General features: G+C 38.3%; 1 protein-coding gene and 1 pseudogene across 1 annotated transcript in view; one reads left to right on the top strand and one right to left on the bottom strand.

The window, feature by feature from the left end:
* Positions 1 to 4,560: 4,560 nt before the first annotated feature.
* Positions 4,561 to 5,846, bottom strand: LOC103674480 (annotated as a pseudogene).
* A 16,051-nt stretch (positions 5,847 to 21,897) lies between these two features.
* DEFB116 (defensin beta 116) overlaps positions 21,898 to 23,066 on the top strand; it is a 5,215-nt gene continuing 4,046 nt past the window's right edge. Inside the window, exon 1 of the mRNA XM_040637833.1 lies at positions 21,898 to 21,964. Within this exon, the coding sequence (XP_040493767.1) occupies positions 21,898 to 21,964 (67 nt within the window). The remainder of the gene's footprint in view (positions 21,965 to 23,066) is intronic.

Below are 23,066 nucleotides of genomic sequence, written 5' to 3'. Positions count from 1 at the left end.
ATAGCTCTAGCTGATGAGGGAAAGTTCTTTTTACTGAGTTGTATCCTGCAAATCCTGAAGAATTTATTGACTCAGGCAAGGACTATAACTTGTGTTAAATCCATTAAGTGTATGATTGACATGGGACTAGACATTTGTATCGGCAAAATAGCACATATTGTTTACTTTCAATATAAAATGGGAAAACGAGCCCTGTTCAAAAAAAAGATCACTCATCACTTTACTTCAGTTGTGAATCTGAAGATTAAGTGACACGCAGATATTGAGTTCTGATGTGTTGCAATATCAAGAACAGAGCTTCACCTCTGATGCATTTTTGCCAAAAATATTAATTTGAATCAATAAAACCATTTACAAGATGTACTGGTGAACAAGCTAAGGAAAACCAGGCAAAACAGAAGACGGGTCACTGTAAGAACAAGTGGCCCAATGTCTTCAAGCCAGTGTGTGATAAAATGGGGACTGTGCTAGATTGAAAGAGGTCGAAGGGATATAAAAATCACTTATGGTGATTTGGGCATATGCCAGCTCTACAGAACATTTTGCTCTATGATGAACAGAGATGTATAATAAATTTAAAAAATACTTCAAAGAAAAGCAATCCATCAAGAGTAGCACTGGAAGGAATGTAAACCTGAATAGGTCAACCAAGCATGAAGACTTTGGCACGGTGCTGGGAGGACTCTCCTCCCACTAAGTCTCATACTCATAAAACATTAACACTGAGTTCCAGTTTGTTGTGCTTAAAATAGTCTTTGCTCACGCTCTTTTGCCCTAGCATAATTTTAATAACTCTGTCCTGTATTCTCAGATGTGTCCTGTTTACATTAATTATGGTTGAATTAGATGGTCATCTCAGATCTTGCAAACTTTGAGGGAACAGTTAATTCCTGTCTTATACAAGTTGTTCCAGAAAATAGAGGAAATGTAAGAGCTGCCCAGACGATTTTAGGAGGTATTATCTTGATTTCAAAAACAGAAAACAATTAAGAACAGAAAAACAATGGGCCATATTTCCTTTGGATCTATGTGCCTGAATTCCAAATAAAATTTGTAGATAATCAGACTTGCTAATGTGTTAAAAAATACACTATAATTAATTAGGCTAGATCTAAAAATGTGAGGATGATATAATATCAGAAAATCTAACAATGTAATTCTCTGTTGATAGATACAAGGATAGGATTATAGGATTACCTTAAATGAACCAGAGAAAGTATTTTATACATTTCAAAACCGGTTATTGTAGACTATCTTAAGAAATTAGAAAGGGAAAAGAACCCACTAAACATGCTACAGACTAAACGCCAAACTCTTGGGGAGAATGTTATATTTATTCAAGGAATTTTTGATACATTCCCTTTAAAACTGGAAAGAAAAAAAATGGAAGGATTTCCACTACTATTGTAAATGGAGAACCTGGCCCATGCTATTAGGAAATATAAGAAACAGTGCAAGGACTGAAGAGGTGGAGATACAGCTGTCATCACCTGCAGATGATACAACCACTTACCTGGAAAAACCAACAGAATCAATCAAAGGACAAACTAAGAGGATTCAGAAGAGAGTTCAACAGCTTTGCTGAATATAAGGCCAACTCGGAAGAATCAAAAGCTTTTCTCCCTGAATGATCACGTGGAAGCCCAGTCTTCCCACTTCCTCATTCTATTAATAACCAAATCATTTGTTAATTTTTATAAATTGCTGATGTAGTCTTCTATTTCATTTGGCTGTTACTGGATAAATGCTGCTTTGGTGTGAGTTAGTTAAGAATAAGAAAGTTCATTCAACTGTTCTCAAAGGGCCCTTTGTCAAATGGCTCCTGTTAAACGGCAGAACTAAGGCTCGCATTCGTCTCCTAATGGCTCCCAAGCCCATGCCCTTTCCACTGACCCACACTTCTTCCCTTGATGTTGGAACTTGTATAGGCTATGCCTAAAATCCAAATTCATTAATCTGGTGTTCAAAGTCCTCCACAACCCATCCTTCTAACTACTTACTGATTTGTATTTACTAGCACCTGGGCTAGATCTGGCCTTAAATCTTCTGCTAGGGACACAGAGATACCCAGGGCCCAAACTAGTAAATTGGTCAAATGCAAAGTGAATACACAGTATCACCTCTTTATTGTAGTTTCTGCAATTCTCCTTTAATGGGGAAAGTGAGCTTGCTTAAACAAAAGTGAGGTACAGGAAAGGGAAGGAATAATGCTTCTCTTTGGGCTCACCCAAGGATGGATTATAAATACCTCAGTGCCAGGGGTTCAATACTTCTAAATTCTGATCGATTTCCACAGTAACCCTGAACTGTAACTTCCTCAGCAGCCAGTCTGCTGGTCAACCCCAGGAGTGACTCACAAATGCAGTCTGTGCTTCTCTGCTTTCGTGTCACAATCTCACTGCCTTCTCTACCCAGCTTCCACCAGAGGTTTGCTCTCTGCTTTCAGAATCCTCCTCCTTCTTCAGCTCCTCTCTACTAGCAGTGAGAAAGAGAGTTTTGGTGGCTTCCATAGAGCAAAGCCTACATCTATTCTGTCTTTTTTAATGATAACTTTTAGAAATTATTTTTATTTTTAAGATTAATCATCCTCACAAACAACCCAGAAACAGTCCTTGGTGATTCTTTGGACACATACATAAAATGGTTAGAAGTGATTCCCCAATTTTTCGGGGCGCTTGGGTGGCTCAGTCAGTTAAGCATTTGCCTTCAGCTCAGGTCATGATCCCTACTGGGTCCTGGGATTGAGCCCCGCATTGGGCTCCCTGCTCCAAGGGAGAGCCTGCTTCTCCCTCTTCCTCTGCCTACCACTCCCGCTACTTGTGCTCACTCTCTGTGTCAAATAAATAAATAAAATCTTTAAAAAAATAGTGATTCCCCAAATTTTCACTGATAAGATAAGAAAAAAGAACATGTTCCCAACTGTAGCTAAATTCTGTTTTCTTTTTTCAAAAACTCTTATTTTGCTACCAAGGTCCTCATCAAACCATAAGGAAAGACATTTTTTCAAAAAGCAAACAAAACTCCCAAATAGAGATCGAAGTATCAGGCCAAAATGATGCCCCCAGACATTGCTGTTATAAAAAGGGTAGAAAGTCAAATCCTCATAGCTCATTAAAGAACAACTTTAAAAAGAATTCAGAAAGTTGGGATTGGAACTACAGTGATGTGGACAAAGCAGATAATTAAAGAAAGTTTAGCTTGAGAACATATAAGGCTTTGTCTTACTCCAGAAGAGGGAATAAAACTATGAGCTACTGGAGATAATATTAAAATTGTCCTTACCAACAGAAGGTAGCGTGAGGGTAAAGGGAGAGAATATAGAACAAAAGACAGCAAAGACAAGTCGTTTTGAATCTAGGCTTTACTGTCCAGGAAAGCTGAATGGGGTTGAAACTCTTCTTTTTTTTCTTTTTTTTTGTTTTAAAGATTTTATTTATTTATTTGACAGAGACAGCCAGCAAGAGAGGGAACACAAGCAGGGGGAGTGGGAGAGGAAGAAGCAGGGTTCTAGCGGAGGAGCCTGATGTGGGGCTCGATCCCAGAACGCTGGGATCACGCCCTGAGCTGAAGGCAGACGCTTAACGACTGCGCCACCCAGGTGCCCCTGGGGTTGAAACTCTTCTGAGCCAGTATCATTACATTCTAGACTTGATTCAAAAGCAGTGGACTATACACCACTAAGAAGTATGGAGTGACCCACAGCCTTTGTTGGTATCAAAATATTTTTAACATTATCTATAAGTTCTATTCTGAAAAGCAGTAGATCAAAATGACGCTAGGCCATCAAATCAGCTATAGAGTAAAGGGCTTCCTCCAAAGAGAACTAACTTAGCAGAGATCAGGTTGAAAGGAATGTAACATGGAGTAAATGAGATGAGGTTCTCAGTACAATTTTAATAAGGCTTCTGCCCATCCCAATTTTAAGAGATAGTACCAAGGAGGTTCACATAAAATATCTTAGAGGGATGTTTCTCAGAGGTGAAAAGGTCTATAAATCTAACTCTTGACCCCTCTCTTTACCTAAAGCTTGGGAAAAAAATAAATATTTAATTTTTATTTATTTATTTTTACATATTTATTTTTATTTGAATATAGTTGACACACAATGTTACATATGTTTCCGGTGGACAACATAGTGATTTGGCAAGTTTATACATCATGCTATGCTTACCACAAGTGTACCTACCATCTGTCACCATACATTGCTATTACAGTATCATTGACTGTATTCCTTATGCTATGCCTTTGGTTCCCATGACTTATTCATTCCATAACTGGAAGCCTGGATCTCCCACTCTCCCTCAACCAATACATATTTAATTTTTAGCTATTCAGAGCTTTGGACACATTGTAATATTTATGTTTAATATCCAGTTTTCATTTTCTGAAACTTTGGCTTTTACTTTTCCCAGTTATGCTCATTGAAAAATGTATGAATGTGCCTAAATAAGTAGTACTATATGAAAATATAAACCTTGTTCTTCCATATCTTTTACATAGGAAGAGTGAATGAACAGTACCCTAAAAATTCTACGAAGTTACTCTGTGTATTTAATGTAATTAAGACAAACCATTCCACTTCCAAATCTCAAACAGGAGGAGGTCAATCTCATCTTCTCAAATATCTCCATTAACATCCACAGCCTGGAACAACCAGTGAAAACATGGGGAAGGAGGACCAGTGAAGTGTTTATAAGGGTTTGCTCTAGAGAGAGAACCCAATCCAGCAGAAATATTGCATATAGTCAGGACATGCCCTCTTGTTACATCCTTCTAATTTCTCCATGGGAGTCCCACAACATGAGCAGCTTTTTGAGTTCTTTTCTAGTTATTTCTTGCTTTCCATCTCTTCCAGGACTTTCTTACCACACCTCTATTCCAAAAGTCTTTTATTGGCCTCATTTTTTGCAAGTACTCATTTCATAAAACTATTAATTTTTCTGCAGTCATTTTACATGGAGAGACCCCATGGTAGGGCAGTCTGCACAAAGTATAGAAGGAAAAGCTGCAGCCACAGCAGATGTCCATTGTACAGCTGGGTTCCCACATATCAGGCAGCTGGCAGCATGAGCAGGGGCAGTACATCACATCAGCCAACAAGTCCAAGGTGACTGGAGGGGAAGGCAATCATCATGGGTAAATAACTCTGCTTCCACTAGTTCTTTGACTTGACCAAGAGTGGCCACCAAAGGGCACTTGGGTTCTGGGCAGTTGAGGCATTCAACTTGGCCATCTCCGATCTGGATTTGAAAGCAGTCCTTCAGACAGGCTTTGCAGTATGCATGCCTGCACTCCAAAAAGTTCATGCATTACTCATTCACTACCCACCTTCTCACAGAAACAGATATTGCATAGGAGCAATTTACTATTAAATGCGTTTTATCTGCTGAGCTTGACCAGAGTCCAAGATTTTCTGGATCAGACTCAACTACGATTCCACAACCTGCGTGGATCTCATCCACAACTTCTTCTTGTCTACATCAGCACTATCAGGTCCTCCAAAATCTAGCTCTGTGGTAGAGGCTTGAGCCATCCTTCTCTGCACCATTTTCTGAGAACCCCTGTCTTGGGGTCAAAAGAGACAATATTCAGCTAGGGTCTTTTCCTTAAGAAATTGCATCCAGGCAAACAGTACCACGCTGCCATGATGATCTTCCTACAGGTTTTCTAAGTGGTTGCAGGAGTAGATAGCACTCAAAAATACCTTGAAATTTTGTGAAAAGTCCAAATAGATCCTGGTTTCTCCACCTTGGACAGACTCTTGTTTTTTCAAATGCATCTCCATCATTAATACTCACCAGGGCCAGCAATTCACCCTCCTGAGCTTCTGGGTCTTAAGACTACATTTACATCTGAGGAGCTGAGGACAATCTAACACTACAGTCTGCATTTTGGTTCATTTTTGAAAGTTGTTCTTTTGAAAGGAGAACAACTCCTGAAAAATAGTTGGTGTTCATTAATTGCTAGCAATCATCACCATTATCCTTGTTATCCTCACAACAATCCTGGAAGATAGGAATTAACTCCTATCTACCTGTCTTTGTAGAAAATTAGAAAGAATCTACAAGTAAACTATTAGAATTAAAAAAAGGTTTATTAACTTTTCTACATACAAAGTTAACAACAATTGGAAAGTGAAGTTAGATTATCCAGTAGAAACAAAGGGTAGAATGGTGGTTGCCAGTGGCTGTGGGTGGGTAGGGTGAAATGGAGAGACGGTGGGCAAAGGGTACAAACTCCCAGTTATAAGATGAATAAATTCTGGAGATCTAATGTACAGCATGGTGATTAAAGTTAACAATACAGTATTGCATACTTGAAAGTTACCAAGAGAGTAGACCTTAAATGTTACCACAAAAAAGAAATGGTAACTACATGACATGATGGAGGCATTAGCTAATGCCACAGTGGTAATCATTTTGCAATATATAAGTGTATCAAATCAACACATTATACATCACAAACTTATACAATGTTACATGTTAATTTTATCTCAATAAATCTGGGGGGGGAGGTCATTAGGACTACTTAAGGTATTTTCTACTTTTTTGAGAACAATTATTTAAATAAATGCACCAACACATAAAATTCTGCAAAAAAAGAGAATAAAGGTAAAAGAAAAGACACATTAATAGTGGAATACAAAAACATCAAGTAACTAGGAACAAATCCAAAGAAAGTCAAGATTTCTACATGGGAAACTAAGAAATTGAGATAAATTCAAGAAGAGCAAAACAGATGGAGGACTTCACCTTCTACATGACGTCTATATTCACCAAATTGACCTGTAGATTCAGTGGGATCACAATCAAAACCCCCCATGTATTTTCTCTTTGTGTAAATTCTGATTCAAAGATTTATAGACATAAATGGGCAAAGAAGAACCAAGATAATCTTGAAGAACAAAGTTGTAGGATTTAAATTTTGACATTTTAAGGTTTATTAGAAAGCCATAGTAATTAGGTGGTATTGAGGCAAAAATAAGCAAGCTAAGGAAATGAAACAGAGTCCAGAAATAGACCTAGTCATCCATAGCTAGTTGATTTCTGAGAAAGTGGCACAACAGAGTAAAGGAGAAAGGATAGTGTTTTCCATAAATGGTGCTTTGGATATCCACATAGAAAAAAATGAAACTTAGCCTCTCACACCAGCCACTAAAATCAATTCCATATGGATTATAGATGTTAATAAGAATGTAAAAACTTCTTACTAAGTTTCTGGAAGGAACCTAGGAGAATATGCTTATGACCTTAGCATAAGTAAAGATTTTTAAACAGGACATAGAATATACTAACTGTAAAGGAAAAGAGACAAATTTGACCTCATTAAAATTAGAAACACTTGATGAACAAAAGTTGTCAATAAGATAGAGAAAAGAAAAGCCATAAAGTTGTGGAAGCTATTTTTATTTATTTTAAAGATTTTATTTATTTATTTTGAGAGAGAGAGCATGCGCATGAGCGGGGAGTTGGGGAGAAGCAGAGGGAGCGGGAGATGCAGACTACCTGCTGAGCAGGGTGACGCGGGGCTCGATCCCAGGACCCTGAGATCATGACCTGAGCTGAAGGCAGACACTTAACCAACTGAGCCACCCAGGCGCCCCCTCTTATTTTTATTTTTGGAACACATAACCAATAAAGATACCGTATCTAGACTATGTAATAATTTCTTAAAAATCATTAAGAAAAATTCAGACCACACTGCAAGAGAAAAGAAAGTCAAAGTCTTGAGCAGACATTTCACAAAACAAAAATATAGCCAAATGACCAATAATCATAAGAAAAAGCTTTCAATCACACTGGTTACTAAAAATGCAAATTAAAACCACAATGAGTTACCATTACACATGAACACCAAAATGGCTAAAATTAATAAAGACTGACAATGGCAAATATTGGTGGGATGTGTTAAAATGGTGTAACCACTTTGGGAAATATTTGCAGCTACAAAAGGTCATCACATGCATATCTAGGACCTATCAATTTCTCCAACAGAAATGCCTATATATGCGCATAAAAAGACATGAGTAAGAATAGTAGTATTCATAGTAGTAACATTCATAAATGACTCTGAACTGGAAAAAATCCAATGCCTACCACCACATGAATCTCACAAACATAATGATGAGCCAGACAAAAAAGCATACTTATGTATGATTTCATTTATATAAAGTTTAAAAACAGGCAAAACCAATTAGGATATCTATGATAGAATTAAATTTGGGAGTGTGGTTAACTTTGGTGAGGGTGTGTGGATAGTGACAGGGTAGGAACAAAATCAGGGCTTCTGAGTTGGAAATTATATCGTATTTCTTGATTTAAGTGGGGGTCACACAGTGTGTTCACCTTGGGATAATTCCTGTGTTGTACACTTCTAATTTGTTCACCTTACTGAAGGTAGTAAAGATACTTCCATAAGATAGTTCATTGAAAATTCTGTGAGCAAATCTGAATGAATGATAGGTATATTGCAGTTCTTTTTTTAAAAAGATTTTTTTAAAGGATTTAATTAATTTATTTATTTGAGAGAGAGAGAGAGAGAGCACGAGTGGGGGGGCGGGCAGAGGGAGAGGGAGAAGCAGACTCTCTGACAGGGAGCCAACGTGGGGCTCCATCCCAGGACCCTGACATCATAACCTGAGCTGAAGGCAGATGCTTAACTGACTGAGCCACCCAGGCATCCCCTAAGATTTTATTTTTAAGTAATCTCTACATCCAACGTGGGGCTCAAACTTACAACCCAGACATCAAGAGTCACATGCTCTACCGACTGAGCCAGCCAGGAGCCCTATGAATGATGGGTACATAAAACAGTAATATTAATAGATAAGATAGTCACATTTTTTTTTAAGATTTTATTTATTTATTCATTCGACAGAGACAGAGACAGCCAGCGAGAGAGGGAACACAAGCAGGGGGAGTGGGAGAGGAAGAAGCAGGCTCATAGCGGAGGAGCCTGATGTGGGGCTCGATCCCACAATGCCAGGATCACGCCCTGAGCTGAAGGCAGACGCTTAACCGCTGTGCCACCCAGACGCCCCAAGATAGTCACATTTTTCAACATGCCCCAGTAAGGTTCTATTAAGTTCAGTTTCCCTACAATCATTTCTCCTTTAGATACTATTTTGTAGTAGCAGATTCTCCATGAAATTTGCACTGTAGTGTTGATTTCTCTTTGAGCTCTTAATTAATATTCTACATATCCAACAAGCCCAAGAATTATACATAATAAAGCCACAATTAATATTATGATAGGATGATTTTTAAAAAGTAAAAGAATATTGGTTTTAGGTAAAATAGCCCTTGAAAATATCATTTTAGCCATGTATACTTAAAGCAGATTCTTGATTAGCTATGCATAAGAATTCCCCCTTATCAAATTGTTGATTAGTTTTAGTAGCTTGTTTTTCTAACTGCTCTACAATTTGAGAGTTATTCATCAGCTCTCCTCTTAGCTTAACCTGGTTGATACCTAATGTATCATCAACATGTGAGGCTTGGTAGTCTAAAGCTTTCTGTAGAAATTTTTCTTGCATGGTCCAATATATTTCTTGTGAATATCCATCAATTATGCAAGTTTATTCTTACAAGTTAAACCCCTGCCTACAGAAATAGTCTCATCTTTCCAAGTGTTGTTTCCAATATGATACAATATCTTATATTATTGATTATTCAAGTTTGATTATGAGGTGCTCATTGGAGAGTACATGTAAAACTATTAAATTGAAAACAAGTGGGCTCAGCTTGTTCCAAATCTTGGGGACATAGGCCATTTCTAACATCTGTCAATATCAATAGTAACATTTGAATTATAGTTCCTGTCTTCTGCGTGCCTGTGTCTTTGAATGACAGGCACCCTTGAACACATTTGTTCCACGTTGGTGTGGGAGAAAACTTATATTTTTACACTAGCTACATTTGTTCAGTTTTCAGTAGTTTCAATTGCAAATACCAACTTTCAGTTTTCATATCTATGGTATGATCCACATAAGAATGTGGATCATCAAAACACCTTCTTTTAATCTTTCCACATGCAGTTCCATGCCCAGTATCAGTTGCTCCCAGAAGCAGGTACAAACCTGTAGTTCAGTACAAGTAATTGTTGAATAGCTAGTTGTTCAGTTATACAGGTGAGGGCTTGGGACGATTCTTCAGCAATATTTTGTTGCAACAGGATTTCATTTCAAGCTGTCCAGTTCCCAATTCTTCCTCAATTTCTTTCTAATTTTGCTCCTACTGTTAATCCTGTATTAGACTGTGATTCCATCCTGGTTGCCTTTGAATTACATGTTTCCACAATTGCCCCAAGGTGTTAAGTTGTTGATGAATATTCCTATACTACAAGGGTTTGTGATTCCAGTCCTGGTTCTGATTCTTCCTAACACAGTACTTAATGTCTCTGTTAGTTTGATCATGGTCCTTTTGGCCCCTCTCTAAATATTCTCCAGAATGGTAAAGTCCATTGTGTACAAGTAAAATTGATTCATATCAGCAGCAGTAATACTAAGAAATGCAGTTCACTTAATTCTCCTAGGGGCCTTAAATATGGGGACTGAAGCTTGCTAGGTAATAAACAGGATAAACTTATTTTTATGGGATGATATATTTTGGACTTTTTGGAGAAACCAATCACACCATTCAGGTTCAGATATTTTTCCCCTAACCTTTGTATCTATATTTAGTTTTGTTAAACCAGGCCTCGAAGGCTATAAAAGAAAATGAATAGCTGGAGTCCTGTGAAATATAATGTGAGTATAATTACATTCAGCCTGATTAATTAACAATTCTATCCAATTGGTATATTCAGTACCACAATAGGAGGTGATATTTGAGATTATATTATTTAACATTTGGGTGATATTGATTTCAGTCTGTGGGAAGATTTGAAATTTCCCATTTCCGTTAAATTCAAACCACCCAATCAGTGCATCTGAAGTGTTACAGACAAATAAAGGGATTTCTTGAGCCTTAACCCCATATTCAGGGCAATTTTTAGTTGGTACAAAATTCCATGAGGTTGGGATACTTATTTTTAAAAGAAGGAGACATAAAACTATGAGCTCCATGTTTAGTACAAAATAAAATTATTAGAATTATACTGGTCAGTATAACTAAAAGGAAAGTAAGAGCAGTCTGCCTTGCCTCTCTTGCCATCAGTCCATTAGAGACTCTCATGTTTTCATCTTGCGTATTATTTTCAGTTACTGTGTGGAGAATGTAACTTTAAGGTCCTTAATGGGAATTATAACCCATTCAGTCATAGATGCTGGCCTCACATGAAAAGCTGTGTTGCTTCTTCACTTTGATAGTGGTATTAGTTATCAACAACATCTGGAAAGGTCCTCTCCAATAGGACAACAGTCCAGCCAATTGTTAGAATACTTAGATGTAGACTTTGTCTCCTACTCTGCATTGATGACATATCTTCTCAGGGGGAGGCTTCTCTCATCTGGCCACACGATGGCATAATGAGCCTAGGGAAACAAGCAAATTCTTTCTGTCTGATGTACTTTTCATTGTTATCAGGTCAGGGATTAGTTTTAACCCCTAAATTCATTAAACTTCCAAACATTAACTCAAAGGGAGAAATATCATACTTGCTAATGGGAGTTGACTTTAATTTTCATAGAACCAAGGCAAGGCTGTTGATCACCATAAACCAGTGGTTTGATATGTTAGCCAAAGAATTCTTTAGGATAAAGTTCATTCATTCTACTTCTCTGAAGAACTAGGGACGATAAGTAGTGTGTTAAGTTATTGGTATTTGTAAGGTCTTATAGAGCTGCTGATTTACCACAGAAATAGAGTGACTTCATCTTTTGGATTCTAGATGTTCAGGAATTCCAAAGATTGGGATGATATAATTCAGTACGACTGCTCATCATTTGACCACCTACTTTAGACAATGGCAACAGTGCATACTATTACTAAACGGAATTTCTCACCTTCTGATGGCGGAAGCTCTACAATATTCATTCACCCCCAGGTCCTATGTAATGTGGGCCCCAGTGGGGCTTCCTTGATGTAACTTAGCTGTTTCCTGTAAAGAAATGTTCTGACAAACAGCACGTTTGTACTATTTATTGATTGGTCCTTATATAGGAGTGGTATAATTCCAAGACTTCCAGTGAATTCATTTTGTTTGAATGATATTGCTGGTTAGGTGGCATGAAAAGCTATGTATGCACAATTGGGGTACAGGAATAATACCATGGGGTAATCCCCATATTCCTGTGGTGCTTTTCTTAGCTCTCCTTGATTTCTAATTATCCAGTTTGGGGGAGTTGTGTATTTCTGACACTGTGAATAGGAGTCTCTGGATAGAAGTAATAGGGCTTCAATTTCCCCAGCCCAAACCTTAGGAGACATTTTTGTGCAAATTCATTTCCTTCAGATAGCTCATCTCATCCGGTATGAGTTCTACAATGAATTACATAAATCTGTTTGGGAAATTGCAATGACTCTAATAAATTAGCAATTCATTTCCATGTGACATTTTATTCTCGTTGACGTTAGAAAGCTCTATTCTTCCAGATAGTATGTAGGCTTCACACACGTATTTACTGTCAGTAGAGATATTCTCTTTAAGACTGGTGGCTAATTTAAAGCTCATGTAAGAGCTAGAGTGATGCTGCTTGGCTGATTTTATGTTTGTCACCACATAGCCGCCAAAATCTCGTGAGGACTGATATTGCATAATACGCTTTAATATTTACCCGTGGGTTTCTCATAGATGATCCATTAGTGAACTCTATTAAGCCAGCATTGGGAATAGAAACATTAGCTATAGAAGCCTAGGATGAGTATCTTCTCTTAACTGAAGCAGTCATGTTCTACTCATTTTGGATCTGGCAGTTGAACAGCTGGGTTCAAAAAGTTCCACCTGCCTAGAATAACAGCAGTATTAGACAAACTGTGTACCCAATTAAATATTAACTCTCCATTCTCCTCTTCTTTCCCCCTCCCCAGCCCCTGGCAGCCTGTCTCTATGAGTTTGACTCCTCTAATATATAAGTGGGAGCATACAATAATTGTCCTCTTGTGACTGGCTCGATTTGCTTTCCTTAATATCTTCAAGATTCATCCATGTTGTAGCATGTGTCAGAATTTGTATCCTTTTCTAAGGCTGAATAATATTCCATTCTATGTATACATAATATTTTGTTTATCCCACCTTTTGGCTGTTGTAAATAATGCTGCTATGAACATAAGTGTATCAATATCTGTTTGGATCCCTGCTTTCATTTTTTAAAAGTATAGACCCAGAAGTGGAATTGCTGGATCATATGTTAATGCTATGCTTAATTTTTTGAGGAGTCACTGTATTGTTTTCCATAGGGCTGCACCATTTTACATTCCCATCAGCAGTGTACAAAGCTCTAATTTCATCATTGCCAATACTTGTTATTTTCATTTTTTAAAAAATAAAACCATCCTAATGGGTATAAAGTGATATCTTATTGTGGTTTTGATTTGTATTTCCCTAATGATTTGTGATTTTGAGCAACTTTTCACATGCCCTTGTCCATTTGTATATCTTCTTTGGAAAAATGTCTATTCGAGTTCTTTGCCCATTTTTAACCAGGATCTGTTGAACTGGAAGATTTCTGTATATAATCCGGATATTACTACTCTATGCCTTGTTAATATCCTTATCAGATATATGATTTGCCAATATTTTCCCCCATTTCATGGTTTGCCTTTCTAATCTTTAAATAGTGATATTTGATGCACAAAAGTTTTACATTTTGATCATGTCCAACATACTTATTTTTCTACTGTTATCTGTGCTTTTGCTGTCATATCCAAAAAATCATCACCCAATCTAATGTCATAAAGCTTTCTCCCTATGTTTTCTTCTGAGAGTTTTGTAGTTTTAGCTCTTATACTTAAGTGTTTCATCAATTTTCATTAATTTTTGTATATGGTAGAGGGTGGGGCTCCAATTTAATTTTTTTTTGCATGTGAATATCCAGTTTTTCCAACACCATTTATTGAAAAGACTGTTCTTTCCCCATTGAATTGTCTTGACACTCTTGTCAAAAATTACCTAAGCATATATATGAGGGCTATATGTCTGGACTCTCCAGTCTATTCAACTGGTCTATATGTCTGTCTTTACCTTTTTTTTTTTTTTAAAGATTTTATTTATTTATTTGAGAGAGAAAGACAGAGAAAGTGATCCGGGAGGAGAGGGAGAAGCAGCCTCCCTGACCTGAGCTGAAGGCAGACACTTAAGTGACTGAGCCCTATATGTCTGTCTTTATGTTAGTAACACACTGTTTTGTAGCACTGTAGCTTTGTAGCAAGTTCTAAAATCACAAAGTATGAGGCTTCCAACTTTGCTCTTTTTTGAGATTACTTGGCGTTTCAGGGATCCTTAAGATTCCACATGAAATTTAGAATGGATTTTTCTATTTTTGAAAAAACAATTGCTGGGATTTTGATAGAGATTGTACTGAATCTGTAGATCGCTTGGGTAGTACTGACATCTTAAAAATATTAAGTCCATGGACATGGGTGTCTTTCCATTTATTTGTATCTTCTTTAGTTCTTTAGACATAGTTTCTTTCCCTGTTTGGACTTTATTTAAAGTCTTTGTCTAGAAGATCCAAAGTACAGGCTTCCTCTAGAACACTTCCTATTGATTGTTTTAATCCCTGTGTAAGAGTCATACTTCCTTGTTTCTTTGCATGCATGAATGTGTCAGAGTTTTTCAAAGCCCATATGGACATCTATGCCCTAGCCTTTCCTCCCAAGCTGTTTGATTTTTCTATTTTTCCCCCCTCAACCGTTATTTATCTCTGCAGGCAGAGATGTGATGTTTTGTTTTTCCTTTTCAACAATTCCTTGGTGATTCGGGGCCTTTTCTGGTTCCACAGAAATTTAAGAGGCAGCCCACGGAATGGGAGAAAATATTTGCAAATGACACTACAGATAAAAGACTGGTATCCAAGATCTGACTAAAATATATGCCTGTAATTTTTTTTTTTTTTGACAAATGTCCCCTAATAGGATCTTTAGCAGTCAGTTCGGAGTCAAGTGAAATAAAGTCAAGTCTTTCATGCCAATTTTGCAGGGAGACACCGGATAGATCAAATGATGTGGTGTCTGTTCTGTTCTTTCCGGAACTGAGGATGCAGGCTATTACTTTCAAGGCTACCACTGAGTTTGGGAGTGGGAGATGGTACTGGGGTAAAGTAAAATGCTAGACAGCTCACTGTTTCACTGTGTCAGCCTTTTTTCTTGAATAAGTGCTCTCAGGCAGTTACACATCTTTGATTAATTTCCAAAGTTCTAACAAAGGTGACTCTGACCATTTGACAGTGTTCTCATTGCTTTTATGGAGAGGTGAAATTCTGGCATTCGCAACTCACCATTTTTATTACTGTCCTCTAGATCTTTTACATTTATGGTAATTATTGATATATTAGGGCTTAAGTGTTCCAATTTTTATTATTTGTTTTCTCTTTGTTCCCACCCTTTCTCTTTTCCAAACTTCCTGTGTGTTATTTCAACAATGTTTAGGATTGATCTAGTTTTGCTTACTTTATAGTGGGCTTTTTAAAGTATATTACTTTATACAGTTTTCTTAGTGATTGAAATATACATATGTAACTGATCACAATCTGCTGGCATGAACGTCTGACCATTTCAAGTGAAGTGCAGTAATCTTACTTCCATTTGAGTTTCTTTAGCCTCCGCACTTTAAAAATATAATCATCTGGGCACCTGGGTGGCTCAGTCAGTTGATAGTTCGACTCTTGGTTTTGGCTCAGGTCGTGATCTGAGGGGTCTGGGGCTGAGCCCAACACTGGGCTCCGTGCTTAGCAGAGAGTCTTCTTGAAATTCTTGCTCTCCCTTCCCTCTGCCCCTCCCCCACCCTGCTCTCTTCTTCTTTCTCTCTCTAAAATAAATAAATAAATCTTGTTAAAAAATATAATCATCTCTTAGTTTTTTTGACTGCTTCCTTGGCTGTGCAGAAGCTTTTTATCTTGATGAAGTCCCGCAAGTTCGTTTTTTCTTTTGTTTCTCTTGCCTTTGAAGATGTGTCATGAAAAAAGTTGCTGTGGCCGATGTCAAAGAGGTTGCAGCCTATGTTCTCCTCTAGGATTTTGATGGATTCCTGTCTCACATTGAGGCCTTTCATCCATTTGGAGTTTATCTTTGTGTATGGTGTGAGAGAGTGGTCAAGTTTCATTCTTTTGCATGTAGCTGTCCAATTTTCCCAGCACCATTTATTGAAGAGACTAGACTGTCTTTTTTCCACTGGATGTTTTTTCCTGCTTTGTCAAAGATTAGTTGCCCAAAGAGCCAAGGGTCCATTTCTGGGTTCTCTATTCTGCTCCATTGGTCTATGTGTCTGTTTTTGTGCCAGTACCATGCTGTCTTTGTGAGCACAACTTTGTAGTATAGCTTGAAATCCGGCAATGTGATGCCCCCAGCTTTGTTTTTCCTTTTCAACAATTCCTTGGTGATTCGGGGCCTTTTCTGGTTCCACAGAAATTTAAGAAGCAGCCCACGGAATGGGAGAAAATATTTGCAAATGACACTACAGATAAAAGACTGGTATCCAAGATCTACAAAGAACTTCTCAAACTCAATACACAAGAAACAAATAATCAAATCAAAGAATGGGCAGAAGATATGAAGAGACACTTTTCCAATGAAGACATACAAATGGCTAACAGACACATGAAAAAATGTTCAAAATCATTAGCCATCAGGGAAATTCAAATCAAAACCACATTGAGATACCACCTTATGCCAGTTAGAATGGCAAAAATTGACAAGGCAAGAAACAACAAATGTTGGCGAGGATGTGGAGAAAGGGGATCCCTCTTACACTGTTGGTGGGAATACAAGTTGGGACAGCCACTGTGGAAAACAGCGTGGAGGTCCCTTAAAAAGTTAAAAATTGAGCTACCCTATGATCCAGCAATTGCACTACTGGGTATTTACCCCAAAGATACAGACGTAGTGAAGAGAAGGGCCATATGCACCCCAATGTTCATAGCAGCATTGTCCACAATAGCTAAATTGTGGAAGGAGCCGAGATGTCCTTCAACAGATGACTGGATTAAGAAGATGTGGTTCATATATACAATGGAATATTACTCAGCCATCAGAAAGAACAATTATCCAACATTTGCAACAACATGGACGGGACTGGAGGAGATTATGCTAAGTGAAATAAGTCAAGCAGAGAAAGACAAGTATCATATGGTTTCACTCATTTATGGAACATAAGAAATAGCAGGAAGATCGGTAGGAGAACGAAGGGAAGAATGAAGGGGAGGGGGTAAACAGAAGGGGGAATGAACCATGAGAGACTATGGACTCTGGGAAACAAACTGAGGGCTTCAGAGGGGAGGGGGGGTGGGGGATTGGGATAGGCCAGTGATGGGTATTAAGGAGGGCACACATTGCATGGTGCACTGGGTGTTATATGCAAATAATGAATCATGGAACATTACATCAAAAACTAAGGATATACTCTATGGTGACTAACATAACATAATAAAAAATTGTTATAAAAATATATATAATCATCTAAACTTTTTTCTCTACATACATTGAACACTATGCCATATGGCATCAAAATTTTTGTTTTAATGGAACACTACATCAAAAACTAAGGATGTACTGTATGGTGACTAACATAACATAATAAGAAAAAAAAATAAAAGTGTTCCAAAAATGTGGCTAAATTTTTTTTTGTTTTAAGCATGAAATATGATAGGAAACTATTGAGAATTAGAATAGTTTATTATATTTTCCTCTACTTTTACCCATTTTAATGTTCTTTTTTCCTTTCTAAACTTTCTTTTTTTTTTTTTTTTTTAAAGATTTTATTTATTTATGTGACAGAGAGACAGCCAGCGAGAGAGGGAACACAGCAGGGGGAGTGGGAGAGGAAGAAGCAGGCTCCCAGCCAAGGAGCCCGATGTGGGACTCGATCCCGGTACACCGGGATCACGCCCTGAGCCGAAGGCAGACGCTTTAACGACTGCGCTACCCAGGCGCCCCTCCTTTCTAAACTTCCAAGCCTTCTTCTCTTATCATTTCCCTTCTGTTTAGCTATTCTTTCATGGTTGGTTTGCTGTCAACAATTTCTCTTAGTTTCCCTGTGTCTGAGAATGTCTTTATTTCCTCTTCATTCCTAAGGAATGTTTTTCCAGATATAGACTACAAGGTTGACAGTACATGAGAAATTCTTTTCTTTCAGTACATGAGAAATGTTATGTCTCCTACTTCTGGCCTCCATAGTTTCAGATAAGAAATCGCCTATCGTTCAAATTTGTGATCTACTAAAAGCAGTGAATCATTTATCTTTAGCTGTTTTCAAGATTTTTTTTGGTACTTAGTTTTCAGAAGTTTTATTATAATGTGTCTAGGCATTGATTTCTTTAGGTTTATCCTATTTGGGGTTTTTTTTTTTTTTTTGGCTTCTTAAATCTATAGGTTTATCCCTTTTGCCAGATTTGGGAGTATTTCAGCCATTATTTCTTCACATACATTTCTCAGTCCCACTCTCTCTTTTTTTCCTCTCATCTGGGACTTAGATGATTTGAATATTAGCTCTTTTGTAATTGTCCCACAGGTGCTTGAAACTCCATTTGTTTCTTTCAATCTATTTCCCCTCTGTTGCTCAGATTGGGTAAATTCTACTGACCTTTCCCTCATCACCTGTATCATTTATCATCTCCACTCTACCACTGAATGCCTCTAGTAAATTTTTAAAATTTCAGTAATTGTATTTTTCTTTTCTAATAACCATTCAGTTTTTTTATAGCTTCTATTTTCTTTGCCAAACTTTCCTGCTTTTTATGTGCTTCAAAATAATTATTAATTGCTTCTTGAAATATTTTATGATGACTGCTTTAAAATTCTTATCAGAAAATCCCAACATCTGATTAAACTTGGTATCGGTGTCTATTCATTTTCCCCGCCTCTGCCCCTCCCCACCAATTCATGTTGTTATTTTCTTGTTTCTTGGCAAGAGTGATTTTTTTAAAAATTGTGTTCTGGACATTTTGGATATAATATTATGAGACTCTGAATTATTATTCTCCTCTTTCTCCTTTTTCTTCTTAGCAGGCAATCCTCTGCTGAGACATAGCTTGAGGCTGGGCACTTGTATATATTTAGTCTCCCCTTCGGATTATGCTGGCAAAGCAGGGTGGGGGAAAAGCAAAGTGCTTACTAGCTCTGACTTACACTATGTTATTCGGTCTCCATTAACGGTGGGTGGAGAAGGAGGCTCAGCTACCCCCTGGGCTTAGTTGACACTACTTCACAAGAGAATCAAAGCAACTCCTGCTTCTGCCATTCAGGAGATGGAAGATTACCTCCCCATATGTCCCCACCAACATCACCTGGTGAGGAAGTCTGAGCACTGCTTTCATGGGGGGCGGGGTGAACACCATGGGTAGGGTGTGAAAACTTTCTGAAACCATGGAGAAAGGAGGGCTGAGATATTTCCATTAGTGTTATTGGAGTACGGTGAGTATTGCCAAGATGGTTTTCTGTTGTTAGACTACCCTTCCCCTAGTCCTTTGACCAGGCATACACTTTTCTTGGAGAGTGTTTCTTTATTCATTTATCTGTTGATGAATGCTTAGGTTGTTTTCATGTCTTGGATATTGTAAACGATGCTGCAATTAACATGGAAGTGCAGTTATCTCTTTGAGATAGTGCTTTCACTTCAGATGTATATCTAGAGGTGGACTTCCTAATCATTTGGAAGTACTATTTTTAATTTAAGGAACCTCCATATAATTTTCCACAGTGGCTGTCCCAGTTTACATTCCTGCCCACAGTGCACAAAGGGTTCACTTTTCTCCACATCCTCACCAGCACTTTTTATTTCTTGTCTTTTTTGGTCAGAGTGACTCTAGCCGGTGTGAGGTGGTATCTCATGGTTTTGATTTGCATTTCCCTGATGATTAGTGATGTTGAGCAACTTTTCATGTACCTGTTGGCCATCTGAGCATCTTCTTTGGAAAAATATCTACTCAGTTTGTTTACCCACTTTTTAATTGGATGATCTGTTCTTTGTTTTTGAGTTGTATGACTTGCTTATATATTTTGGATATTAACCCCTTATCAGATAATGGTTTGCAATATTTTCGCACGTTGTAAGTTGCCTTTCCATTTCTGCTTTGCCTTTAATTCAGTAACTGAAATAGTTACTCTTTCTCTATTTTTCAAGTGTTAGAGTTGCTTATAGTGGGAAGACTTGTCCAGTTCCATTTGCCTTGTTGTGGCAAGATGTAGCAATCTGATCTTAGACTTTTGAAAAGAGCCTTTTCATTCATTTCCAGACATCCATTCAAAAGACTGGATCCCACCCATCCACCTTCCACATGATTCATTGGAGTAAAAAGTCAATGTGCTTTCCTCCAAAAAATCCTTTCATTCTCATTTCTCAAGAGATGAGCACTGAATTCCTCCAACTAAATTTATTATCTTGAACAGTAAATCACTCTCTGATTTTTAGCATTTGATTATGTTTTTGTCTTATCTCTCATTTCTGTTCTTCCACTCACAGGAAGAATGGAAACCCTCAAAGGCATATACTGTCAGACAGATATAATTTCTTTTTTTAAAATAAATTTTTATTATGTTATGTTAGTCACCATAGAGTATACCCTTAGTTTTTGATGTAGTGTTCCATGATTCATTATTTGCGTATAACACCCAGAGCACCATGCAATACATGCCCTCCTTAATACCCATCACCGGCCTATCCCAATCCCCCACCCCCCTCTCCTCTGAAGCCCTCAGTTTGTTTCCCAGAGTCCATAGTCTCTCATGGTTCATTTCCCCTTCTGTTTACCCCCCCTTCATTCTTCCCTTCGTTCTCCTACCGATCTTCCTGCTATTTCTTATGTTCCAGATATCATTTCTAATCTAGACTCTATGTCCCATCAGATGTGTGGCTTAGGAATGTTACATCACCTCTTCAAAATTTCTTGCCCTCATCCATGAAGTGGAAAATATTATCTAACCTCACAGTGTTGTGGTAAGTGTTCAGATCTAGACCACAGTATTTAGTACAGAAATTGACACATGGTTGATTCATGGTAAATATAAACTGCCATTATCTTTGCCTCATGTCTTTCCCTCCCTTCCCCCATATATTTCCCCTTCAGTTTATCTTCTCCATCTTTTCTTTGATCATCATTTCTTTCCCTTCTCTTTTGTTGGTCCTTCATGCCTAGTATTGGATTGGAAATGCAGTAAGTACTACTGACAGAGGGGACACTCTACTCTCAAGGAGGGTAAAGACAAATATTTACGAAAGGACTCCTTATTTCTTTTTTTTTTTAATGATTTTTTATTATATTGTGTTAGTCACCATACAGTACATCCCCGGATTCCGATGTAAAGTTCGATGCTTCATTAGTTGCGTATAACACTCAGTGCACCATGCAATACGTGCCCTCCTTACTACCCATCACCGGTCTATCCCAATCCCCCACCCCCCTCCCCTCTGAGGCCCTCAGTTTGTTTCTCATAGTCCATAAGGACTCCTTATTTCTTATACTTATGTATTTGTTTTCTCATTGCTTGCTTGATTCATTCACTCATTCAAATTTGTCTCACAAAAAAATGCCAACTGCCTCTAATTTGCCTTTGTTTCCTTCTGGGAAGGAAGGCCCACTTTGACATGGGTGCCGCTGGCAAATCTCCCACACTTACACAGAGTGCCCAGCCGAGATATGTGATACGTGTTATCCTTCTGCCTGGTTGACCCCAGGTATGTCTCATCCCTTTTAGTTCACTGCACACAACCCTGGCCCACTTCCAAAACTGATAAAGGCAGGGCATTGCTCTGCTGCAGTGATCTCTGTTCGGTCCTCTGCAGCACAGCCCTCCATTCTCTCAGGACATGTCAGTCATGAAGCCCTATTTAATGACCATTTCCATCCTTCTGATCCTGGTTCGCAAGACTCCAGGTAACTCAGGCCTCTCTCAAAGGTTCTGGGGTCTTGCATGTGGTATTGTTGTCTTGGTGATCTCTGAGATGACTCCCATTCACATACCATAGGCACTACCTAAAGCCTTTCTGGTCTTTAGGTATGTGAATGTTACTCCCACAGTCCATCTCATCTCAAGATCTCCCCTGGTTCTGCTCTGCCAAGACAAATTCAAGAGGCTGTTGCTCCTGCTGTTCCTGGCATTGTGGAGTATTGACGCATGAAGCATTTTAGGTGGTGCTGTCGGTGGGAGGGGAGCTTGATGCATGCATTAGATGTGAGAGATTAGATCCAAGTTGGGGAGCTACCGGAGGGATCAATGGTAGTTTGGGAGAGTGAGTTGTGGTGGGGATGATATATGACCTTAGAGAGAGAGAGTAATATTAGGAAAATGATTGGGCATGAGGAGAAGGTGAGCAACTCTGTTGATAGGATTGGGCTGGACTGATGTTCTGGTATAGTCTGGAGAAGGAAAGGTATTTTTGTTGAATGGAGCTGGAGTTGGGTAGAACTGAGAGTTGGGGTGAAGGTGGTGGTTGGGCTGTGTTTTGTATTGATGCTGTGAATTGGGGCTGGGTGCCTCGGCTAGTGTCATGTTTGTGTTAAATTTTATAAGTGAGCCTTAGGTGGTTAGAGAACAGATGAGGCTGCAAGTTGGAGTTAGGTGTTTGGTTTAAGTAGGTGTGTTATCAAGCCAGGCATATGTGGGGTCTATCTAGGCAGGGGTGGCTAACCTGAGTTTGGGGATAATTAAGTTTGAGAAAGACAGTCTCATTCATCACAGCAGAGCTGTGGCTGTTGAAATGGGGAGAATGAATGCTGCATGAAAAATCTCTGGTAATATTTTCAAATTCTTAAAAAAGTTTCTTGAGTATGATTTTCAAGGGCACTGAAAAGCAATAAATATAACTGTAGGCAGTGAGGAAAGATGATATCAGGAGGCTAGAATGTCCTCAAGTGTCTCTCCTCAAACCTTGGCAAGTACAGAGAGACATGGGAATAATCTCATCCCAGCCCCATAGAGAACTAAGTTTGTCTCTCCTTTCTTGGGAATGAGTTCAGAGTCACTGTTTTCTCCTCT

Source organism: Ursus maritimus, unplaced genomic scaffold, assembly GCF_017311325.1.
Source record: "Ursus maritimus isolate PB19 unplaced genomic scaffold, ASM1731132v1 scaffold_22, whole genome shotgun sequence".
In the NCBI taxonomy this organism is placed as follows: Eukaryota; Metazoa; Chordata; class Mammalia; order Carnivora; family Ursidae; genus Ursus; species Ursus maritimus.
This window is presented reverse-complemented; position numbering and strand designations above follow the sequence as displayed.